We start from the raw sequence: 24,887 nt of genomic DNA, 5'->3' as shown, positions 1-24,887 counted from the left end.
CTTTGAGTCTTTACCATCTTCCTTTTTACTTGCAAAACCGACCATCATCGCGTCCTTCGTCTCCTTGTCTAGTCTCCGTTCGGAGCTCTGCGAGAGCCAGGAAGGACCGCCATGGAAGCTCTCGTAGCTTCCTCTCTGCCCTCCGTCCGCATCCGAGAGCCGCATCCCACGAGCCTTTTCGCCGGACCCAGATCGCCGATCCTTCCGCCGAAACGAGTCACGAGCCCCAAGCTCCGCGCGACCATATCGTCGCCGGCATCCGGCGTTACGGCAGAACCGGCGACTCCGATCGAGCCCGAGACTCGGAGCGATGCCGCTGGTGAGAAATTTGACTGGTACTCGCAGTGGTACCCGGTGATGCCGGTCTGCGACCTCGACAAGAGGAGGCCGCACGCGAAGAAGGTGATGGGCCTCGACGTGGTGGTGTGGTGGGACAGGAACGAGGAGGCCTGGAAGGTGTTCGACGATACTTGTCCTCACCGCTTGGCGCCGCTGTCCGAGGGGAGGATCGATCAGTGGGGGAGATTGCAGTGCGTGTACCATGGGTGGTGCTTCGGTGGATCCGGGGACTGCAAGTTCATTCCTCAAGCGCCTCCTGATGGTCCTCCAGTAATTTTCGTTCCTTTCTTGTTTCCGCACTTCTAGACTTCAAGTGTCATCTCGAAGGTTTTCGTCGTGCTCGTCGTGTTTCTATGGCATTCTAGTTGGAAACTCGTTCATTAGATTGACTGTCTTCGATTATGATGAGGACATGAACTTTTTAATCTCTTGCGGACCGATAAGTAGTGCTGTTTTCGCTTTTTATTTTGTCTTTTGTACTCTTTAAAATTCTAAGCGTGGAAGTCGTGAACTTCCATTGGATTGACACAGGAAGCTCCCAGTTTCATTGCCTGTCTTTCATGGGAATGGTGTTACTGGCGTACTGATGTCCATCACTCTCTGGCTGCTGATAGTACTAATCCGAACTGTATAGCAAATGGTCCATAATTCAATCGTTTCAGTTATGATTTCGATGTTAGAAGTTCATTTTCATATTAAAGATTACTTGGCTTATCAGGATCTTGCCTTGAATGTCCTACGTGATGTGAGATTGGCTTTCTTCGACTGAGAATCTCATCCTTTTCCAGTGACGAAGTATTCCTTGTCAAAATCATGTGCTTTTTGAATTACATAATTCAGAATGATGCAAGACACTAAAAACCCACTCTCGTGAGCCAGTCGAAAAGGAAATGGAGCACTCTTGCATTTGCATGTGGAATAGGGCAACAAATGAGTAATGTGGTCCTGGAGGCATTGGCATAGTCATGGATATATAAATGTGGCTCTTTTGCCATGTAAAGGATTCGGATATTAGTTGGAGCAAGTTAAATGTCTCATGAAGCATGTTTAAATCACGTCAATGAGCAACACTAAATATATCTGATGCGAATTGTAAAATAGCTCTGTTTTTCAGAAGCTGATAGTGTCTCTGCTTGGTAACATCTGTTAAGAAATTCTTCATCTTTCCCCCGGAAGAGGAGACTGGCCTAGTCTGTGCTTGTTAAAACATTTTCTAATCCAATGAAGGATTTAATCATTCAACGAGAGTAGTGGTATAGTTTGTGCGCCATGGCATACCTGTTGATTGTAATTGAGTTAGAGATGGCATGATATGGTATGGAACTGAAGGTAAGCTATGAATTTCTCCTTTGAAGAGCTTGGTGGTGGTCAGTTAAGATTTGATGTTATCCCTCTTTTATCTCTTCTAACATGAGTATTGGAACTTCTATATTTTGGAGGAAATTTTTGTAACTAGTTGCCATTTTGGTGTTATTCGCAGGTTCACACATTTAAGAAAGCATGTGTGGCCGTTTATCCTAGTACTGTGCAGCACGATATAGTGTGGTTTTGGCCAAATAGTGATCCTCAGTACAAAGACATTATTATGAAGAAGAAACCCCCATACATTCCAGAACTAGACGATCCATCTTATTCAAAGCTAATGGGAAATAGAGAGATTCCCTATGGGTATGAAGGCTTCTTCTGCAATTTCTGCCTTACGAATGCCAAGACTCTCATTTTCTGTGTAGACTGCCGTGTTTGCATGGCTATATTGGTTTCATTCTTTGGGCGTATCATGTGAAAGCTATTTTAGCAGGTCTTCCCTATGACCAACTTGCACTTGACTGCTCTGAAACATGTGAATCTGCATTTTCAGTTACGAGGTGCTGATTGAAAATCTTATGGATCCTGCTCACGTCCCATATGCCCACCATGGTATTATGCGAACTCAACAGCCAAAAAACAGATAAGAACTTTCTCTCCACTAATTGCATTTCGACTTCCTTTGAGAAACTTATCCAACACCTCGTATGTATGTACATTTCACTGTGAAAGCTGATAGAGAAGGGGGAAGGCCAGTTGAATTGAGTATAGGGAAACTCGATATTGATGGTTTCCTAGGAAAGCAGGAGTGGGGAAGTAGCAAATTCATGCCACCATGCATATTTTATGCTTTCTCTGAACGTCCGTCAGATCCGGGAAATGGGACCGCTATGTCAGATGGAAGCAAAATGGTATGGAGTGATACATAAATTTGGTGAATTTATTAGCAATTGATCTCCATTTGTTTGCTCTGAATAATAGTTTCCAACTATATACAATCAGACACAGGAGTCTTCAGCACCAGCGGCGAAACGGAGAATGGCTTTGATTTTCATTTGCATTCCAGTGAGTCCTGGTAACAGCAGATTGATATGGACCTTCCCGAGAAACTTTGGAGTATGGATAGACCAATTGATTCCACGATGGATATTTCACGTGGGACAGAACCTGATTCTGGATTCAGATCTATATCTTCTTCATGTTGAGGTAGTCTTTTTGTTCAAGATCTTCATCCCTCAGCTATTCTTGTTAGTTGCTAATTATGTGCAGGATGTTCAAATGCTAGTGTCACGGGCCGACAATCATCGAACACTAAATGCAGATAGTGGTCATTAGGGACAAAAAATCTCGATGGAAAGAAGGTTGTAAACTGGTGACTAGGGGTTGTCTGTAGAAAGTGTACAAAAACTTTCAGTGGATTACTACGAGTACTAGTCATTTCAAGCCTAGCATAGAGTGATGTAACTGTCATTATGTTCTCAAAGTTTTTTTATGAAGATTTTCACACCTACTCCTAAGTTGCTTATTCTTTCGTGTCTCTTCTCATTTAGGATCTGAGTGTGTAGCATCTTCCTGGTAGAAACGCAAGAATACTGCTGTAGAAGATGCCTGGCTTTCAATTAATCCCTAATGCATGCCAAGCCCCAGGATTTGATTAGACTGACCTGAGTCATGGTTGTTAACTTCCTTATGCCTTTCAGGAGCGAAAGATAATGGAGGTGGGCTTTTCCAATTGGCAAAAGGCCTGTTTCGTGCCAACAAAGTCGGATGCTCTTGTTGTCGGTTTCAGGAAGTGGTTAAACAAGTATGCAGGCGGTCAGGTTGATTGGAGGGGCAAGTTCAGTGGTGCTCTCCCTGCTACTCCTCCAAGAGAACAGCTGATGGACAGGTGATCCATTTAATAGTTAATTAGTTGTCCTGAGCTTTTGAAGTCTGTGCACCGATAACAAAGCAAAAGGAAGTCTGAAGACATCATAAGGAAAAAATACCATCCTTTGAATGGGAAAGAAGAGCTATTCATCCCGCTTCTGTCGAGTGATTCTTGTTAGCTTCCTTAGGGTTCTTATCTAGGGTGGTACAGAAAATCATCAAGTTCGCAGGGACTTGCGATGCAATCTTTATGCCAATGAGCAGATTTTGATAGAGAAAGTTGGTTGCAATTTTCGCAGGTACTGGTCTCACGTGGTGAACTGCCGCAGCTGCAACGTTGCATACAAAGGTCTCAATGCACTCGAGGTCGCCTTACAGGTGTTGTCTGTAGCTTCTCTGGGAATTGTCGCTGCGGCCAAACAAAATGCGCTGTCGGGTGTAGCAAGAACCACGCTCGTGGTGATGGCCGTATCATTCTTCGTGGCATCCAGATGGTTGGCTCATTTCGTCTACAAGAATTTCCAGTACCATGACTATGACCATGCCTTCCGCTAAGATCTGAGATTCAGTATCTCCTTTTTGCTCTCCCTGATCTCTGCGGAGATTCTTTCTGTACATAACCTGCACATATCCTCCTATGTTTAAAGATAAGAGACCTAAAGAGATGGAATTCGGATACCCTATATGGGAAGAAAGTGATTACGAAACTGGTGGGTGGTCAGTGTTCATACGGCACGATCCGTGGTGACCATGATGGGATTTCTCTTACTCTGCAGTCCTTGTTTCAGTGAAAGTCTGCAGCAATGTAGTCACTTAGATGCTAGACAGAAGAACCCTTTGCAGCAAACTGTCGCGAGAATTAATTTGATTAGAAAGAGCTTCGTACAATCGACCCGGGAGAGCGAGGAAGACGACGAAACATTTGAAGAACTCGGATGGTCCTGCCCATCTTTAGTAACGAAGGCAGGATCGTTTTGCTTCTTATATAGATGTTGCTACTATGTGCTTGTCGACTTAGACATGTCTTCAAGTTATCTCCATGATCTGTTCTTACGACAAACGAGCAGTGCCATAGGGATAAGGAATGTGTGTGGAACTGAGCTGGCGCTTCTTGCTGGTGCTGTGCTCACATCAAAGTGGAAAAGAAACAGGTCATCGTTCGGATATCCAGTCTCTGTCATCCCAACCACCTCCACAACCACAAGCTGATTAACCATCATTATGAGCTTTTGGGAATTGTCTTCGCATTGATCTTAGTTTCTTTCAGCTTTGGCTCTTGAAGATGACTTCGGATTAAAAGGGTTTTGATGAAAGGCAAAGAGGGTTATCAACACTATTTGCTTCTAGGCTAAAAGGTTTAATGAAATGAAAATAGTCTTCGGTAAATACCATTTGCATAAACGACTTTGTTTTAAAAACAAAAAAACAAAAATTTGAAGCTTCGGCCATAGTCGTCACCAACTGCGGGCAAGGCGTCACTAGAGCGGCACGTCCCCAACCGACCGGCTGCCGAGGTAGTATGACCCCAAGAGCGAGGTGACACCAAGGTCGCACAACCTTGGACAAATCACTTCTGAGAATAGTGGCGAGACAGATCCGAACATAGATTAGCTCGGGAGGTGGCGAGACCATATAGACCTTAAATAGATGCATGACCATTGTAGCGACCAGCGGGCCTCAAGCGGCCTCTTCGGGCGAGCCCTTGACATCCGAGACCCTCGCGTGACCTCCGCAGGCGAGCTGTTGGCGACCTTCACACAATGGTAATGGCCCTCGTCGACCCTTGGCTTTGCAAAGACGATGAACAGTGATTTTGTTCGGGAGGGGGTACAAAAGGAATACGAAATCATTAGTGAGGGAAAAATCGTAATAAATGGACCGTGATGCTACCATCCTAAGTCAACAAGCAAAGCGAGGAGGAAGTCCAATCTCACATCTGTAATACTAGCGTTCCACTTTATTCGCATGCCTATTGGCTACCAATATTTAGAATTCACCCCCACAATTTTTTCATTTAATCCAGAGTATAAACATCAATCACGATAATATATAATTATACCAAATTATGATGATTTGTCATCATTCCAAAAAAATAAAATTGACCATGTGAGTAAGTAAAACGTCTGTAGCAAGCAAAGTGCAACGACAAGTGACAGCGACATGACAGACAGACCAGAAAAGAAAATATAAACATAAAACAAATCGAATAAAAAAAAAAAAAAAAAGAGAGAGAGAAATCTTTTGACACCCCAACGTGCCATCGCCATCACCGACACAGGAAGCAGCTCACTGAGGCGAAGCCCAAGATTTGCAGAAACCTCCTCCTCCCCCCAACATCTCCATTTCTTCAGCTCAAGCTCGACTGTAAGCGAAAACCCCATCTTGAATCTCTTCCCTCTTCACACCCATTTCGTCTCTTTCGCTCGTAGCTCTTCGGTCGATCGATCCCTGTGCTTCTGGGACTGGGTTGTCGCCGCAGAGGCAAAGAAACGCTCCCTTCCCCATGAAGGGTTCAGATCCAGGAGCTGAGCCCCTCGCCCAGAACCTCATCAAGCTTATCAGCAATGTCTGCTTCTCCATCTTCGTCGTCTCCGTCCTGATCGTCACCGTCATCGCCATCACCTACCAGCCCCCAGATCCGTGGCTCGAGTCCGCCCCTGCCCTCACTAAGCTGTTCACGCAGACCGAGAATGCCACCTTCAAGAACGACGATTCCGTCCTCAAGACCGGCGAGGATTTGTCCCTCCTTGCCCCCGCGGTGTCTCCCACTTCCGAGCCCATCTCGTCCGCCGAGCCGCCGCCGCCTATCGAGCGGGCCGGAGAGGTGATCGCGAATTCGAACCCCAAGCCCGAGCCCTTATGTGATGAGGCCGCCCTGCTGCCCGTCAATTGTTCGGATCCCCGTGTTCTGGTCGCCGTTAAGAGGTTCAATGCCAGAGCCTTCAGGTCTATTGTGTTCCTGGGGTATCAAACTCCGGTTAACGGTTCGAAAACCGACGAGTGCGACGTCGCGTGGAGGTTCAGGAACAGGAGGGAGAAATCTTGGAGGAAGTACAGGGACTTTAGGAGATTCAAGATTGGCATTGGAGAGCACTGCACTTACAAAGTGGTGCATCCAGGCGCTTGGCATTCGGGGGTCAATGCGCGGCCGGCGAAGAGCAGCAGATTCAACGCCACTAGGAGCGGCAAGAAGCCGAAGGTTCTAACACCAGCTAGGGACGACGAGATCAATGACACCATACCGACTCTCGAATCGAATATGAGTTTCAGGAAGGGGAGGTACTTGTACTACTCGCGCGGATCGGATTACTGTAAAGGGATGAATCATTATCTGTGGAGCTTCCTCTGCGGGCTTGGCGAGGCGATGTACCTCAATCGCACTTTCGTGATGGATCTGAAGATTTGCCTGGCAGCAACGTACAACCCGAGCAAGAAAGATGAGGAAGGGAAGGATTTCCGGTTCTATTTCGACTTTGAGCATCTCAAGGAGACGGCTTCAATCGTGGAGGAGAGCGAGTTCTGGAGCGATTGGAAGAAATGGGATGAGACTCACAAGAAGAAGGTACCGGTGAAGAAGGTCGGGACTCATAAAATCGCGCCGATGCAGCTCAAGAACGATAAAAGCACGATTATATGGAGGCAATTCAATGCACCGGAGGAGACGGAGAATTACTGGTACAGGGTCTGCGAAGGGCAGGCTGCGAATTACATTCGCAGGCCATGGCACGCGATCTGGAAGTCAAAGAGATTGATGAACATTGTCACGGAGATCAGTGGAAGAATGGACTGGAATTTCGATGCGGTCCATGTGGTTCGTGGGGAGAAGGCGCAGAACAAGGCGCTCTGGCCTCACCTGGATTCTGATACGTCCCCTGATGCCATTCTTGCTAAGCTCCGGGAGGTGATTCAGCCGTGGAGGAACCTATACGTGGCGACGAACGAGCCCTTTTACAACTACTTCGACAAATTGAGGTCTCAGTACAAGGTGCATCTGCTCGATGATTACAGGGAGCTGTGGGGGAATAAGAGCGAGTGGTACAATGAGACCACGCTTCTTAACAATGGGAAGCCGGTCGAATTCGATGGTTATATGAGGGTGGAAGTGGACACCGAGGTACTATACCGGGCAAAGACCCAAGTCGAAACTTTCTACAACCTAACCAAAGATTGCAAGAATGGAATCAATACATGCTGAAGCTGAAGAACTTGCAAGATTGCAAGTTCGATGCCCTCATATAATTTCTTCCGCCTGTTGACCCGCGGTTTTGGTGTGTCTTTGGAATCTGGGACGGAATTCTTTAGGAAATTTGTTGCCTAGCCATACAGGTCAGTTCTTTCATTTGCATTGATGTTCGGCGATCTAATGAGCAGGCCAATTCACACTTGTAACATAGTCTGTTTTTGTTATAGTCTTCATCATTGCCATTGCATCGACAGATGGGAGTGCGAGCGTCCTCTCTCCACTCTCTAAATGCCTCCATGAATTTTGTGAATGTAGAAGAATCTAGGTAGCAGTTTGCAGTCCAATGGCTAAATGAATTTAGTGACTTTAGAGCTCGCGCAAGGTATGGTCAACCGTCCTTTAAATCTGTTTACGAGCAGGAGGCCTTGATTAGAGAAGCAGCTCATTTCCTTTGTTAAGAAGCAAGAACAATGCTAGGTATATGAAGATTGGTTTATTTGACGGATATACTGGGATGTGGCAAACTTTCACCGAGTGTTGAATTGGATCACTTGTTAAACTGCCTGCTTGCAGTCTATTAAAGTACTTAGTATATCAGTGTTAGAGACTAATCTTAATATACCGAGCATCACTCCTCTCGCAAATTTAGTCCTCTCTATTGTTCTAGCTAATAAAATCCCCGTGCTGACTGAACGAAAGCTTGACGACGTTAGCGGCACGATTATCAGATTGAAGGTTGGTTGACAACTCGATCCTTCAGTGTATCTTCAGAACACTCTAGGATTCTTATTCTTGACCAAGCCAAGTTTGTTTGCACTCCCCAGAGGTATGTCGACTTCTGTTCAGGATACACGAGAGGAAAAAACCGTCTTCTTAACTGTACCTGGCTGCGGAGGTAAGCCTTGTCTTTGACCTGAGAAGAGACTTTTGTCACTGTTGCTTGGTCGAATATGCTAATGACTGGTGTATGCAGAACTTTGGCCTGTACATCGTGCAAAGTGAAGTGGTTTTTGGCCCGACCGAGGGGCCTTTACAGAACTCGCAATAACAGAGTGATCTAGCAAGAGACTTGGGGTCGTGTCGCCTCTCGTCTAAGGCTCTTCTTTTCAACTACAATGACCAGCCCCAATCTATACATCTTCATCCTTCCCATCTGAGTTCCAATCCGTGCCTTTGAACTTTCTTGCTTTTTTACTCATGTCTATCCGCAGAGGCTTTATTTTCCAACGGCCGTGAACATTTTCTCTATTCACTCTCTGGTAATCACTTCCGAATCACTCTCGATCGTAGTTTCCTTCACTACGTAGCTTTGCCGGGGAGTTTCTCGAGTGGGTTTTTCCTGATGCTTCCACAACTTCGAAAATATCATATTTCACACATCCTTCCTCTACTAAGCCGAACTTTAGGACGGGATACTTCATTCCTAGTTGCCATCCCATTTGCAGCTTCTAACAGATCAATGCCTACTAGTGGCTTTACCATCAATCTATATTGCTTCATGGTAGGTGCTTCACTTCAGTTCAACTACAATGCATTCTTCACTACAATATTTAGAGCGTAACGAGACATGACCTTGAATAAGTTGCAGCTTTGTGTAGGAGATTAAATGGCTTCAAATCTTGGTTTTTTTTTTTTTTTGGTCCGAATGGATCAACTGCGAACCCCTCGTTCTCATGTCTTCCTGTTTTTCAATGCCTTTTCATATGTTGAACGACTAACAGGCCTCTTGAACTTTCGTCGCCACGGAAAGCTTTTGCTTCTCACCTCCTGGAAATTCTTCGGCCTGCTCACTGTAATAAGCAAACTCCATGCCAAGTCTTGTTCGCGTACCTATAGCAACACGTCTTTTTTTCCGAATGTATACGGTTCGATGTTCCGCAAACGGCTTAGGATGTCTCTCAGAGGAGATATTACGAGAAAAGTGAGCAGTGGTTCTTTTAGGTTGTTCTAGTGGCTTGTCACAAGCTGACATTATCTAATCGTCCTCGCGCTGCGCGCGAAAAACTGTTATTCCTCCATACAACGGACAGAAACAGCAGGGCTCGGAACAACGGGACCGAGTCTCAACTGACCAAAAAAAAAAAAAAAAAACGAAGGGAAACAAAGAAAAGCAATGCTTTGGTTGTAGTTCAGCACCTTGTGCTCCAGCTAACTGCTGGAGCTCGACCTTATGGGAATCATCTCATTTGAAAGCAGCCATGGCTGGTGGCTCTGGAGGATCTGTGAGGAAGACATCGAGGAGATGATCAATGGTGGTGTACTGCATTTCCGGGTATAATCTTGAAGCCTCGAGGTCGTCTTCATTTATGTCGTAGCTCATCAGATCTCCCTTGACGAATATGGAGTGAAGTATGGAGACAGGTATGTTGTCTGGAGGTGGCAGAGCTTAACACAGGACATAAAACCGCAAAGTGTCAGCAACTTCTCTTGAATCAATTCGAAAAAAAAAAAATCATGTCTAGGCCGATGTTGGGGGCGGCGACGATGTTTTTCAAGAAATTGCCGGGGGGGTATCGCGACTAATTAAGATGAATGCAAGGACGTTATCGCAATTGATGCAAAATGCGGGGGGGCGCCGAGGGAATATCAAATAGTTAGCGACATTTTGATAAAATTTCGGACTTACTTTGGGACAGCTTGACCAGATCTTCCTCGGGGACGTAGACTCTCTTGAAGCTCCGACCCGTTTTCTCCTCCCACAGCGAAATCAGTCGGTTCTGAGAAATTATGTTGGGTTCGGGGCGATAAGTGACGACCCGATTGCGCGCTCTCGGATCATTTGCCACCTTGATCGTGTACTTCCCTACGTCTTCCTCGTAATTAAGCACGGCTAACACCAAATATAATCTTCAAGTCGTCACATGAGCAACGTGATGGAAAATATAATCTTCAACTTTAAGTGTGTCTATGTATGTATGTATGTATGTATGTATGTATGTATGTACACACACACACCTATACGCCAATCATACTTAAAGTTGGAAAATAAATAGGATAATGGCGGGAAAGTCTCTAAACTTTTTCGACGATTTCTTAACGGAAAAACTAATGGGGATAAAAATATGGTTCACGGATAAACAATGTTCGGGGACAACATTACCAAAGTAAAAAAGTTAGAACGACCTTCTTTGGAGAAAGTTATTAAAGAAATCATAAATTTATTATAATTGTGTCAATTCAATGTCTTTTTACCAATTAAATCATAAACCTTTTTGCATTTGTGTCAATTTAGTTCATCCGACCAACTTTGACCGGTCGAAGATGACGTGGCGCTGCTGACGCTAACGAGATAGTTTTTATAATGTTTTAATAGGTTTCAAGTTATTTATTATTTATATTTTTGCCTTTGTTTTTCTTCTTCTTCTTCTTCTTCTTTGTTTTCCCCTTCTTCTTCTTCCTTCAGTGGATCCCCAGATTTGTGACCGGCTAGAGGCGAGGGCCACTAGTGAGGCTTGGCCTTGCCCAGATCAAATTTAATCGTTTTGGCGAGGTCGGCCTCGCCCAATAAAGATTTAACCGTTCCAACCTTTCAGAGAGAGAGAGTATATACCGTTGGCTTCACCATTGCCGTAGACAACAATTTCACCATGGAGGTCGTGCGGATGGAGGAGAATATTGACCAAGTATGCGGCTAAGCAGTTTGCCGCTACGAAGGTGAAAGGAATGCCTGCAGCCTCGGTGGCCCTCCTAATCTTCCTCTTCTTCTCCAAGAATTCTTGGAATGGAGGGAGTGGCGTTATTTTATCCTCCTCACACCCGAAATCAGACGGCAAAAACCTCTGGTCCAAAAAATAATGACAATAATGATAGGAAGGAAAATTTGTCATTTATAATAATAATAATAATAATAATAATAATCTAGTTTGAGAATGAAAGTGAGATATAAAATTTCTGTTATCGGGTCATCCTAATAAGCAACTAGACGAGGTAGGTTATGCAATTAACCCCCAGGATTTCATCGGTACCTTATGATTTGACCGATTCCAACGTATGACAACGTCCATGGGAATCTATCGAATTGAAAGGTCGGTCGATCCCCATAAACTTTATAACTAAACTTCAAGTGTTTGATCCGATTATTCTATCTCATCGTTTTCCTCAATTTGCACCTAACCTAATGCCAATATTTGGATGCATAGGAAGTACCAGACAAAGTAGAACATTTATTACATGACGTCAAAGACGAGACTCCGTACGGCTGACTATATTTATAATGGCACTAAATGCAGGTAAGCCAAGCTGACACATTATTTTCACGAATAATTTTGGACCATGGTTTTGAATCCAAGAAAGTATAGCCCTCTTGGATCGAACCCACTCTAGTAAGATACATACATAAGAAATTTAGAGCTCTCTCGTATAATTATGAATTAATAGCATGAAAAGCTCCAAATTGATATACATACAACCAAATTTATTTCAAACTAATTTTTTTATCACGAAACACCCCAAGAGGTACACCTATAACAAATTTACCACAAACTAATTTTTTTACCACCAAAAATCACAAACCGATACATCCGTGATAAATTTACCCCAATTTTTTTTTTAACCACCAAAAATTCATTTTACGGTCAAATTGGTGAGTTGAATGACACATGACAGTTAATGGGTGTATCGATTTAGATTTTTTACCCTCTGTTTGTCACAAGTGTATCGGTTTGGAGTCATTCATGGTATTAGTCCAATTTAACGGCTACAAACAGAGGATAAATTGGTCACAACTATACCAGTTTAGGATTTTTGATTGTTAAAAAATTAATTTGGGGTAAACTTATCACGAGTGTACTAGTTAGGAGTCTTTCGTGATAAAAAAAATTAATTTGTGGCAAATTTCTCAAAGGTAAACTTATTTAAGGTTTTTTGTGGTAAAAAAATTAGTTTGGAATAAATTTATCATATAAATTCCTATTTGGAGGTTTTTGTGATAAAAAAAATTAATTTGAGGTAAATTTATCACATGTGTATTAGTTTGGGGTTAAACCGGGTGAATTCGGCTTTGAGAAAGAAGAGAGAAAGAACATCTCCGTGCAAAAAGGGAGAGAGAGAGAGAGAGAGATCAAACGGCCGATTTACTAGACCGGCGAGAGATAACTTACCTTGATGTTGCCGGCGGCGACGATGGCGTCGATGATCTTGAGCTGGTCGGGCACTTGAGGGTACGCAAGAGCGGAGATGACTACGTCCGCCTCCTTCAGCGCCGCCACCATCTTCTCATGCTCCTCTAGCTCTCCCTGTTTCATTGCCACAACAAAGTGGAATGTTAGCACACGCTTTAATGGCCGGTTTTGCTTCGTTCCCGTTCCTCCAAACCAATCTCCCGATCGATGGATCGTAAAAATGTTGCAGGTGATTGATATCCATAACGTACAGCACGCCGGTCAAAAAACATAACCTTTGTCAACAGTCGTGTCCGCGTCGAATCTACACAGTCGTTATGTTACCTCTTCGATGGAAAAAAAAGAAAACGAGTCCGGTCGGGATCCTATCGCACGAGAGAGAAAGAGAGATGTGAGCGTACTTCGATAATGCGAACGCCAGCAGAGTGGAACTCGCGACGGAGGTCGAGACTCAAAGTTCGGGTTTGGGGCGCGGCGGCGGGGCGGACGTAAATGGAGGTCGGGTGGCCCAAAGAGACGCTCGCTCTCACCATGTGTTTGCCGATGTATCCGGTGCCGCCAAAGATGAGGATCCTGCTCTTTTCTGCCTCTCTATCCATTTTTGCCCCCAAACTCTTCGTCTCCTCCTCTCTTATTTGGCTCGCCGGTTCGATTGCCTTGGGTGCTCTGAATTTTGTATGCCAGGGACAGGTTGGGGGCTCTTTCTCCCTGTCGGCTGCCTCAAAAGCCAAATCGACCACAAAACGGACAAGTACCTTTGAAAAGAAACTTTCTCATTTGACAAAGTTGGTCTCGTGATTAAAGGAAAGGGATCATTTGTCCATCGAAAAATAAATCATTTTGAATTTTCTTTCTTAAAAGCGATAATTTATGCCGTTTGAAATGATTAATCGATAGAAAACAATTTAAATATCGATAACAATTTTTTTTAGCCGCTTGAGTCATAAACATTCTGCATTTATGTCAATTCAGTCCATCCGATAAAAAAAAAATGACCAAAAGTCGCCGACAAGGACGCTACTCATCCTACATGACGCCACATGACACTGGCATAATAACTTTTATAATTTTTATTATGATTTTTTCCCTCTTTTTTTTTTCCTTTTCTTATGTGTTTTTTCTTTTTGAACCTCACAATCCCTAAGTGAGGTTGACCTTGCCCTCACCCTCGCCCTCGCTAGTGATCGGGCTGGCGATCCTCGTCCTCGTCGGCCATGGGTGAGGCCCGACCTCACTAGATCCGGCGAGGGCAAGGGTCGCCGATGACATCGCCAACCACAGAGGAAAAAATGAATAATAATAATAACAATGAAATTGTCTATGTCAACACTTGCGTCGCCACATGAAAAGGCCGCTGTCCACGTTAGTAATTTTATGCCAAAATTAAAAGAATGGATTGAATTGATAGGAATGAAAAAGGTTTAGGACTCAAATGACAAAAAAATTAGATTAATGACTGGATTGACATAATTATAATAGGTTTAGAATTTTTTTATAATTTTTCCCTCGTTTTTTTTTTGGTGCACCTTCCCCTTGTTTACGGACTCTGTTTCCTTTCACTTGAGTTTTCGCATGAGGGCGACCGGGGCCCCAAATATAAATACTAGGGGTATATTCACTAAAATTTTTTAAATTTATCACGAAAGTACAATTGAGTTCTAAAGCTTGTAAAAAATTACAATCAAGTCCTAAAACATATCAAATTGGTTTAATCAAGTCCTTTTATTAACATCGTCATTTTTATCAAATGGAAAATGCTAGCGTGGCATTTTTAAATTAATTTCCTTATCATATGTAACATTTTTAATTATTTTATTTTTCGAAATCTATTTATATTAAGTTAAAAATTGAAAAAAGCTAGAAATTTATTTGAAAAGGAAAACAACTATACTGGAAAAAAAAAAAAAAGGGCAGGGCCTCACTCGAGGCCCCGCCACCGCCACTACCCATTGCCGAAGGGCCAACGGTGGTTCTAGCCCCGGGCAAGGGTGGCCGGCCCCAAGCAAGGACAGACGAGGCTCGTTAGTTGCGGGCGAGGCCTCATCCAGATTTGGGTTGAAGAGGAGGGTGTGGAATGAGAGGAACAGCAGCATCCGCCGCCGGTCGATGACGTATACGGCGTAGATCCGAACCTAGTCTTTGTTCACCGACAACGATCGTTTACCCACATCTATACTTTGTCTTAAAAATGGCAACTTTTTGTCGAAAAAGGATTAAAATTCACTCATCAAGTAAACAAACATTTGCAGGAACACGAAAATTGCATAAGATCTTCTTGGTGGGATCCCAATACTCGACAGAAAATCAAGACCCAGGAACTCCCTCCTTGGTCTTTAGGATCAGATTAGGGCTCGGTGATTCAAACGGGGGAGGAGAGGAGAGACGGAGAGAAGTGAAGTAAATAAAGAGGCGCAAAAAGGGAGGGGTCTGTTGACACCTAAATTTTGGCTATTTTTTTTAGTCATGAATTTTTGCATAAAAATTAGGGACTAACTTTAGTCCCTAGAAAAAATATTCAAATCATTTTCATATAGGATAGTTTATTTTATGCACTACGTTTCGAAGATGACAACGAGAAGGACAATGTCGAAGGTTTCTCGACATTCGTGGTGAAACCGAACGATAGGGAGTCCATTAGCGGGACGGTAGTGAGGAGGACTGGTGGTGATAGTTTTAAAGGATTCAACCAAGGGAAGTGAATCCTTTTCTTCGCAGGGACATGCAGGGGCTAGGTAGGCCAGTAAGATCTCTTCTAAGGTTCATATGGTGCTGTTTATAAGGCTAGAGATAGAAGGACGTCCGAACTTGTTCGCCATTAAAGTGATATCAGTTAGAGAAAGGGAGATTTGGTGAACCAGAATTGATTTTTCCAGAATAGATCTTAACTTGCAAAGCGGGGGAGGTTTTCACACGTCCAAATCCCAAAAGATACGAAAAAGAAAACCGAATAGATTGCATGGAGAAAGCACGAGATTCTTGGAAAATCCTCACAGATCAAAACAGCTCCAACAGCTTCGCACTTCCTAAAAGATACAAAGAGAAATCTGATTTGTTTTGAAAAAAAAGCTCAAGCGGTCTTTGTCTATAAAAGGAACTCACGTCCTTCTTCACCGCAGGGGGCTCCAGAGTATCATAGTGGTAGAAAAGTTAGACGAGTTTTTTTAAAACAAAAAGAGAGTGAGTTTCGTCCAGCTAGAGAAAGAGAGAAGTGTGAGGAGGGGGAGCTCCGTCCAGAAAAGCCAGAGAGAGAGAGTAGAAAAAGAGTGAGAGAGAGAGACTCTCCAAAGGGAGTCCACGAGTAGAATTTGAGACAAATAGGGTGCACTGCTTTGTTCCAACTACTTTGGTTCAAGCGATCCATATGCTCGTCTAACGGGCTCCCAAATGTATGACTTCTCCGGTCAATCCCGCAAGCATCCTGCTCTGTGGTCCTACATCGCTTTCCGATGCTATTCCTCCATCTGGACGAATAAGACTCGCGACCGGGATTTGTACTAGTGCTGATGCTCGACGCTCCCCGGTTGCATTCATCTCGAACAAATCCATACTGGCGGGTCAAAAGTCTTTCGATTGAACCAGTGGAGTCCTTACATGAAAGTCGGCATTCTTGAAGTCCTCTTGGCATGACGTCCTGCCATAAGTCTGCAGAGGGAAAAGTACACTAGAAATGCCATAACTTTTGTACGACGTTCACTTAAGTGCCATAACTTTCAAAAATCATTCACTTGAGTGCCATGTTGACGTGGCAGCCGGAAAGCTAACGTGGCACGCGCAAAAAAGTTACCGTAGCACGTTGGAAAAGCTACCGTAGACGCCCGAAAGCTAACGTGGCACGCCGGAAAAGTTACCGTAGCACTCAAGTGAGCGATTTTATTCCGACGTAACACTTAAGTGAACAATTTTTGAAAGTTATGGCGCTCAAGTGAACGCCGTACACAAGTTATGGCACTTTTAGTGTACTTTTCCTGTCTGCAGAAGATACAAGAAGCACATAAAAGCAATAAAAGAGGGAAGATTTGTTCCTTTTGTTAACAGGTCGCTTTTGTCCCATTATTTTGTTGACCAGAAAGTTCAAACAATCCAAGTCCAGCGAAGGAGCATCACCTGTAGTGATTCGGTGATGCCTGCAAGACTGATGTACCACTATTGACCCGCATCGGCACCACCATCAAGTCCAGCGCGGGTCTCTCTTTGAGCCGATCCTCATCCGCAACTCCCATCCGGATCCAAACGAGGAGCAAAAATCTGAATTTTTTTCAGATTAGGTAAACTTCGATTTGTTCGTGTTTCGTTTCTCGCTTTTTTAATATTATGTGAATATTGAATGATTTTCGTTTAGGCAAATTTTATCTATGTTTAGGCAAATCTTATCTATTGATATTGCAATATATGATAGTTGCCTATTTTTTTTTCTTTCTCCGGCATCGTTAGCATGTTTTATAGATTAGAAAACCGTTTCGAATCAAAGGGGTGATTCCCTACCCACAATGTGCAAATTTGGACTAATCTCAACCCCGAGATTTGTCTAGATGGCACGGGGATCGAGATGTCTAATCTTAACCACCAGATTTGACTCCTTGATCCAACCCGTTATGCAATTCGAATCGGAAAAATATTTTCGTAAAAGATCATGCATGATTTGATTTGTTACGTAAAAAATAATAATAATAATAAAACACCAAAAACATCTCATGTAGTCGCATATAGTTTGGAACATTCTGTTCATATAGATTGAATACATTCATTTTATATATGCACGTCATGTAGGTTTAGTCGCATGATTGTTATGTCATTTCCATGTCGCATTAATTCCCCATGACATATAGTTTTGCCGCGTTATTAAAGTCTATCATATCATATAGATTGGCATGTCATTTTGTCATATTATTTATTGCATGTAGTATCAGCTTGGCAATGCCATTTTATATTTGCATGTCATTTAGGTTCGTTCATTTTAAATCAATAGACTAGTTTAGTCTAATATCATATGTCATTTAGATTAAATTCGTGTCATTTTTGCATAACATGCAGGTTAGAATTTATGCTGTTTTGCATTTTTTTTTTAGATTCAAAAACTAAAAAATTCGTTACGCATTCATGTCATACTAGGATAGTCTTCATTTATCATGTCATTAGAATAATTGTGTTCTTAAAATACAATTACATTCATGCATTACATCATCCATTTAAATAAAAAAAATATTACACTTTTGAAGCTTTAATAAGAATCCTTGAAAGTTGCCAACTTAGATAATTTTCATTGAAATGAAAGGTATCAAAAGGACGTTAATAGAAATATTAGCGTGACCAAGTTCCCGAACTCAATGAATCTCTGGTTCGTAGAAATAAAGTATTTCTCCCGATACTTTATTTAGGTGTCTAATCAGCCTACCATAAAATGATTAGTGGCGACTCCAATTTTAAAATCTTTTTGCTTGTTAATTATTTGAACCATAAGTTGCGAGTTTGTAGAGTTCGGGAGGACTCAAGCTAGGTTAGTTAATTTAATTAACCTAGTAATCCATTAACCTATGAACCTTGATTTTTAGGTCGCGACGACTTGGCGACTCAGCTGGGGAGATGTTTAGAATTTTCAAACAAAATTTTAAACACAAGTGAACTTAGGCCCGAAAAGAATTTCATGAAGAATTTTTCGATTTTGCAACTTTGATTGGATTCTAATTTTTTAGGTGTTAAATGTTTTTGCAAATGAAAGTTATAAGGGGAGGGGTGCTGTGGCTAATCCCTTGTTTTGCGGGCCTCGGAGTTGGGGATTTAATTTCTGCATATTATTGAAGCGGTGTTTTGATATAAACCGTCGTGCATGTTGTAGTTAAAATCTCATTGCACACACTCACGAATAAACCGCTGCCGGACCCGGGTATGCACAACTTAGGATGGTACTAAGAAGGGATGATCTAGCTAAGCCCATCTAGCTATGAAAGTTCGCGCAACACTAGTTACTACCATGTAACTTGAGTCGCACTTCTTATGTCCCGAAATTTCTTTCAAAGTTGAGATTTGCTACCCATCCGTGAACCACGCAGATAGATTCATAACCCTTCGAATCGCGAGTCGCTACTTGACTAGCCGAGATCACGTAGGATGATTGAGCTACAACCCCTTAGCTTCAATCTACACACTTACGTGGTTTCATTTTGTAAGTCTATAGATCTCAACTCTCACCTTTTCATCTGCATGTTTATGTGGTTGACATTATTGTCGGTGTAAAGTAAGTATTCCTCCTTGCTTTATTTCGTAGTTTACTTCTTTTAATTTCGGGTCGGTCCATGAATTAGGTCAATTGTCGATCTTGGTCTATATACTATGGGAACGACCGGCGTTCATATCATTACTGCCCCTAAAGAAGATACAAAGGGAACGACTTGCATCCAGATCATAACTACCCCTAAGGAAGAGTTGAGCCGATGGTACAACAAACTTGATGCGACGAGACGTTGTTATGTCCGACCTAGGATTAGCCGTTTGCTCCCCTTGCTAGAAGTACGAGTCCGAACGGGTCTTATTCGAGCATTGGTACGTTGCTAGTGCCCCGCGACTACTACATTCGTCATAGGTAAGCATGAGCTCACTCTGACTTTGGAAGAATATGGCATGATTATAGGAAAACCTCTAGATTCGGATTTGATTAATCCACCGATTGAATTTGATCATATCGCAAGCCTAGCTGATTTCTTAAACAAAGAAAAAGACATCGTTGAAAAAATCTTGAAAGCACACCATGGTGGCTACCCTTTTTCATTTCTCAAACAGTGCTTTGAAACTTCTAAATCTTCATATGATATGGGCAAAATTTTTGTGCTAACATTTGTTGGGTTCATAGTCTTCCTTTATCGAAAAAATGCTATTCATCCACAAGTAATTTCTGTTGTGCAACAGTTTTGTTCCAGCAAAAATATTGTCTCTCGCGGCACTTGCGAAACCTTTTTGTCTCTCACTAGATTTATACGAGGAAAAGAAAAGGTTTTACATGCATCTTCCGAATTATTGCAAATCTGGTTCCTTTCCCATATAAAAAGAGATGATAGGCTATTCACATTAGCCGAGACTGGTACTTCGGATAACCCAATCTTAAGTTTTAAAGAAAATCAATAAAAGGCTCCAGATTATCATTATTCATAATGGTTAGTTTTTATGCAAAATCCGAGTCTTAGGGGTTTCATATGGCATGCTAATTGGTTCCAAGTTAGAGAAGCTCGTACTACATGCTGAGAGTTTGGGCCCATTCCTTTGATGGGTTTCACCGGGCCATTGAGTACTATCCATCCAGAGTAGCTCGACAAGATGGTGTCTTACAGCGGCTACCGCCAGCATTACTAAAAGACCCGGTCTTAATAGATTTTTCCAATCATAGCATCAATCACGAGGAGTCTATTGCATTCGTCCGTTCGGTGCGGAAGGATTGCCAAGCGATAGAATGAAGCTGCTAGATAGGCCACTGAAAGGTAGAGAAAAGATGTATCATGCTTCAAGGGAGTACATCGATCATCATGTGATTCCGGATGCTATACGGCCGAAGATTCCCCAGGTTCCGGTGAAGATTACACAACGTGCCGAGATTAAGCGCCTCAAGAAGAGAGCCCAAAGAGCTGCAGAACGAGGTTCGAGGATATCCAAGAAGTATAGGCGGTTTCGAGATGACGTCGGCACCCATATGTATATAGATCAGGCCAAGTGAAGGCTTGAATCTATCTTTTCATCATTAGTACATTTTGTTTAGGAATCTTGTTTTTAGTTTTCTAATTTTATTTCATCGTACTTTGAAATAAGATCCCTAGTATTGTCGGATTCTGTAAGAGTTTTAAATTGATGGGTATATCACTCAACCTTTGAGCATTGTGCAAGTTTTATAATTTTCGAATCCATTTGAGCCATTCTCCATTTATGACTCGGACAAATGAACTAAGATCTCAGAAAAGTCCCCACACATGTTTTATTCCACATTTTGTCACTAATTGAGGGGGCTCTTTTGAAAAAAAATGTAGTGAACTGGAAATATGGATGAAATGGGATATTTGGGTGGCATTTCTGCATATTGTTGTCATCGAGGTGTCATCATGGATCAACCCACTATCCATTTTTGGTATACTCATTGTGGTATTTATCTTTTGTAGGTAATTTACTATGGATCCTCCACATTCTTATAACACTCGGTCGGTGACAAAGAGAAGGATGGCCAATTACGCTGCGATTGCGGCTATGATCGATGAAAAGCTAAAAGAACACATGAATGCAATGAATGAACATGTTACGGCTACCATGTCCAATATGATGAATGATTTCATGGCCAAGTAGCAGTAAGTCAATGTTGGCTCTCGGTCCGAGATTCCACCTTTAACCCGTCAAGGTCGTCGCCCCGACAAGGCTCATGCAATGGATACCGACCCTACTTTTCACTTGGATGATGTCATTTTGATCGATACTAGTATATCTCCGGCAACCCATGTTCATCATCCACCCTTAAATGATGAGAATGTCAAGTTGCTGGCAAAGCTCGACCGCAGATTGCGAGAAGTGGAGGGAACTCAAAGTGTTCCGCTTATTGATCTATCCATTTTTGCTCGAGTTCAAGTGCCTTAAAAATTTAAGATGCCGACTTTTGATAAGTATGATAGCACCTCAAATCCAATTCGACACATCGAGATGTACCAAGGGCACATGAGCAGATATGTCTAATGAACCTCTAATGACCTAAATTTTCTAGGAAAGTTTGAAGGATGCCGCGATGAGGTGGTACATTAACCATCAAATTAACCGGAAGGACTCATGGGAAGAGGTGGCGAACCTTTTCGTCAAACATTTTAAGTTCAATCTCGATGTCACCATTACACGGGAAGATCCGGAGAGAGTTGAGCAAAAGAAAGGCGAAACTCTAAAGGAGTATGCTACTCGTTGGAGGAATATGGCGGGACAGATTATGCCCGAGCCATCGGAGCGAGATTTGATGAAGATATTTGTATCAACTCTCCCGCACGCAGTCCGTTCACGGATGCTGATTACGGTGGTCCGGACGTTTAGTGAGCTCATTTCCATGGGAGAGGAAATTGAGTCCGGGTTCAAGAAGGGGTGGTACGGTGAGTCGGGTGCATCTAGCAAGAGATTTTCCGGTAAGAAGGAGAAGGAGTATGTCCCCGAAGTCAACATGACTTATGCACAGAAGGCACCAGCTCGGGCCTCGAAGTTACAATTCACTACCCAGCAGCCGACCTCTTATGGGTAACAAGGCCGGTAGAACCGGCGCCCGCAGCGCAAAGCTCACCGGCTTACTCCACTTCCCGGGACATTATTCAGTCTTTGGCGGTAATGAGGAAGAAGAACTTGTTGAGTTCCGAGCCACAAAGATCTAATGCCGCCAGCTATGTGAGGTACGATCCATCAAAGAAATGTGATTACCACGGAGGTGAGGTAGGACATTCAACGTATGATTGTCAAGTGCTTAAACATCGAATACGGGATCTACTTGAGACCGGAGTATTTGCATTCCAGCCAACCGGTAAGCCTAATGTCTAGAACAATCCACTCCCTGATCATTCGGGAAGTGCAAATGTAATCCTTGGCCCGAGGGCGAAGCGGGTTATGGGTTTCGGGGTTCCTTTTGATGATATGTTCGATGTTTTAGTTCGGGCTGGCTATTTTTCGACTAACGAGATGGTATCATTTCATGAGGTAGAAAAGAAGGTAGATAAGGTGATTAAAGATGGGATGATCGGAATGACCGATGAGTTTGGAGTCGTGGCCACTATATCTCGAGTCATCATTGATCGGGACGAAGAATTGGCGATAATGACTAAAGATCATGTTAAGTTGGACCTTGAGTTAGGCGATATGCCTCCCCTCGAGGATGCTTCTGATGATGACCTTGGAATTGTCATAGCCGATGTTTCAGAGGAGTTGGTGCTCGTGTCACATCAACTTTATCCTTACGAGAATGACAAGATGGTTCCCTAATCATATGACATTGATTTGATAATAAGATCGGGGCGTGTTTATGCCGATAATCAACCGACCAAACCAGTTATTGAGAAAGAGGCGAAAGAATTCCTGGCTGTGATTAAGGCTAGCGAATATAGTGTGGTCGATTAGTTGAGGAAGTTACCCGCACAGGTTTCATTATTGGAACTCCTCCAAACATCCGAGAAACATCGAGGTGCCCTAATGAAAGTTTTGAGCAAAATCCATGTGCTTGAGACGGTCGAGGAAGATAAGTTGGAGGGCTTTGTCGGGGCAATTCTTCTTAAGGATTAAGTGGCTTTTTCGGATGAGGAAATTCCAATCGAGGGACGGGGTCACAACAAAGCACTTCACATTTCGATGAAATACAAATAAACTCATATGGCTAGGGTGTTTGTAGATAATGGATCGGCTTTGAATATATGTCCATTGGCTACTCTTAAGCGGCCGGGAATTGATCCATCTACCATGCAAGCCGCCAAGACTTCAGTCCGAGCTTTCGACGAGGTTAAAAAGGATGTGATGGGACAGATTAACCTAGAGCTACAAATCGAACCTTCGGTGTTCGATATTCTTTTCCGGGTGATGGATATCCCTTCTACTTTCAATTTTTTGTTGGGTCGGCCATGGATCCACAATGCAAACGCAGTGCCCCCCAGCCTATACTAGAAAATCAAGTTTGTGGTTGAAGCAAAGTTAGTTACGGTTTATGGGGAGGAGGATCACCAAATCTTCAATGCAACATCGATCCCTTCTATAGAACCCAATCATGTAGAGGAGGATAGTTCATGTCATTCAATCTTCTCCCGACATGCCTCTACCCTTTCCCGAGGTTTCTAACACAGCTGTCATGGCGGCGAAAGTCATAGTAGGTAACGGCTTTGAGCCGGGCAAGGGACTTGGGAAGGAAGGTCAAGGCATTCGCGTATCGATTGAGACGGAGGGACAGTCCCACACGGCTGGTTTAGGATACCATAAGCCCGAAAGCCATGGACGAGGCCGTGGTCATCATGGAGGCCGAGGAGGAGCAGGTCGAAGTCCTTTACCACCACCCATCGATCATACCTTTCACTCACCTGGAGTAGTTGGGGGGTTCGAGCCATTAGAGCTAAGTCCAACTCAAGATGATCTCGGGTCAATCTTTCCCGAATGGCCCCAGGCCATAACTAGTCCACCTAAGAAGAAGTGTAAAGCAATTCCGGTCAGCTTGTCTGATGATTCTCAAGACGATCAGCCGTCATGTGTCTTCAAGAAGCCCAAATCGAAGGTTGTGGGAGCAGATGCCAATGATGGCATACCTTTCCTTATCGGTTGTTTTGCTGGAATTTCCATCGACGCAATTACTAGAGGACCACCGGAGGGAATGGGGGTTGACCCTCAAGAGTAATTTCTATATTTTCCCCTGCGTGGGAATTTTTATTGCTTTCTAGGATTTCCTTTTCCTGTTACACTTTAGGATTTTTGATCCAATAAGATGTAATTAATTGATTCAATATCAATAAAATTACAGAAGTTTTTATTACAGCTTTGGAATCTTGTTGAGGCATACCAAACTAGCCCGATGACGATAACCAACGATAGAATAAAATTGTCATCCACGTTAAGAACCGAGGGCTGGGCTTCTTCAAGACTTCTTATCCCACGATCTTCGAAAATAAAATTTTTTGAACGAGATAAACTATTTTCGAAGCTAATGCTTGTTTAAATCCTATTTGTTTTTCTGATCTCGCCACTTTATGTTTCAGGGGGCAAACACGAGGAGGGAAATGTAGTGGATCCAGATATATGCCATGCCGACAATTTGGACGATCTCCAACAATCCGATCTTGATGTTGAAGAAATAAGACTGAATTTTGAAAAGCATGAGACGACAAAACCTCTGATTGGGGAAGAGACTGTTTCAATTAACCTCGGCAATGCAGAAAACCCCAAAGAAGTTAAGATCGGGGCAAACTTTCTAGATGATATGGTTGAACGTCCGACTAAACTCTTGAAGGATTACCGGGATATCTTCACTTGGTCCTACGTAGATATGCCCGGTCTCGATCGATTGATCGTTGAACATTGTCTACCGATCGATCCTTCGGCTGAACCCGGGA

At 43.1% G+C, this 24,887-nt stretch overlaps 3 protein-coding genes across 4 annotated transcripts; 2 read left to right on the top strand and 1 right to left on the bottom strand.

Moving 5' to 3' along the window:
* The first annotated feature begins 21 nt into the window (after positions 1 to 21).
* Positions 22 to 4,261, top strand: LOC115736713 (protochlorophyllide-dependent translocon component 52, chloroplastic). 2 transcript variants are annotated; one of them, XM_048284185.1, is made up of 7 exons: positions 22 to 609; positions 1,820 to 2,007; positions 2,198 to 2,287; positions 2,369 to 2,555; positions 2,647 to 2,850; positions 3,345 to 3,532; positions 3,813 to 4,261. In XM_048284185.1, exons 1-7 carry the CDS (start codon positions 112 to 114, stop codon positions 4,066 to 4,068), a joined length of 1,611 nt encoding a protein of 536 aa, XP_048140142.1. In that variant the 5' UTR covers positions 22 to 111; the 3' UTR covers positions 4,069 to 4,261. The 2 variants fall into 2 exon arrangements, with proteins under 2 accessions (XP_048140142.1, XP_048140143.1); XM_048284186.1 differs by having other exon boundaries at positions 1,820 to 2,011; positions 2,202 to 2,287.
* A 1,494-nt stretch (positions 4,262 to 5,755) lies between these two features.
* On the top strand, positions 5,756 to 7,958 carry LOC115736653. Its single transcript, XM_030668453.2, has one exon. It carries the CDS (start codon positions 6,017 to 6,019, stop codon positions 7,706 to 7,708), a length of 1,692 nt encoding a protein of 563 aa, XP_030524313.1. The 5' UTR covers positions 5,756 to 6,016; the 3' UTR covers positions 7,709 to 7,958.
* Positions 7,959 to 9,758: 1,800 nt separating this feature from the next.
* On the bottom strand, positions 9,759 to 13,505 carry LOC115736655 (eugenol synthase 1-like). Its single transcript, XM_030668455.2, has 5 exons — positions 13,218 to 13,505; positions 12,796 to 12,930; positions 11,247 to 11,475; positions 10,323 to 10,526; positions 9,759 to 10,081 (listed from the first exon to the last, which is right to left on the bottom strand). Exons 1-5 carry the CDS (start codon positions 13,413 to 13,415, stop codon positions 9,879 to 9,881), a joined length of 969 nt encoding a protein of 322 aa, XP_030524315.1. The 5' UTR covers positions 13,416 to 13,505; the 3' UTR covers positions 9,759 to 9,878.
* Between the last annotated feature and the right edge of the window lie 11,382 nt (positions 13,506 to 24,887).

Source organism: Rhodamnia argentea, chromosome 8, assembly GCF_020921035.1.
Source record: "Rhodamnia argentea isolate NSW1041297 chromosome 8, ASM2092103v1, whole genome shotgun sequence".
NCBI lineage: Eukaryota > Viridiplantae > Streptophyta > Magnoliopsida > Myrtales > Myrtaceae > Rhodamnia > Rhodamnia argentea.
The sequence above is the reverse complement of the archived record's forward strand: the minus strand, read 5'-3'. Positions and strand labels throughout refer to the sequence as shown.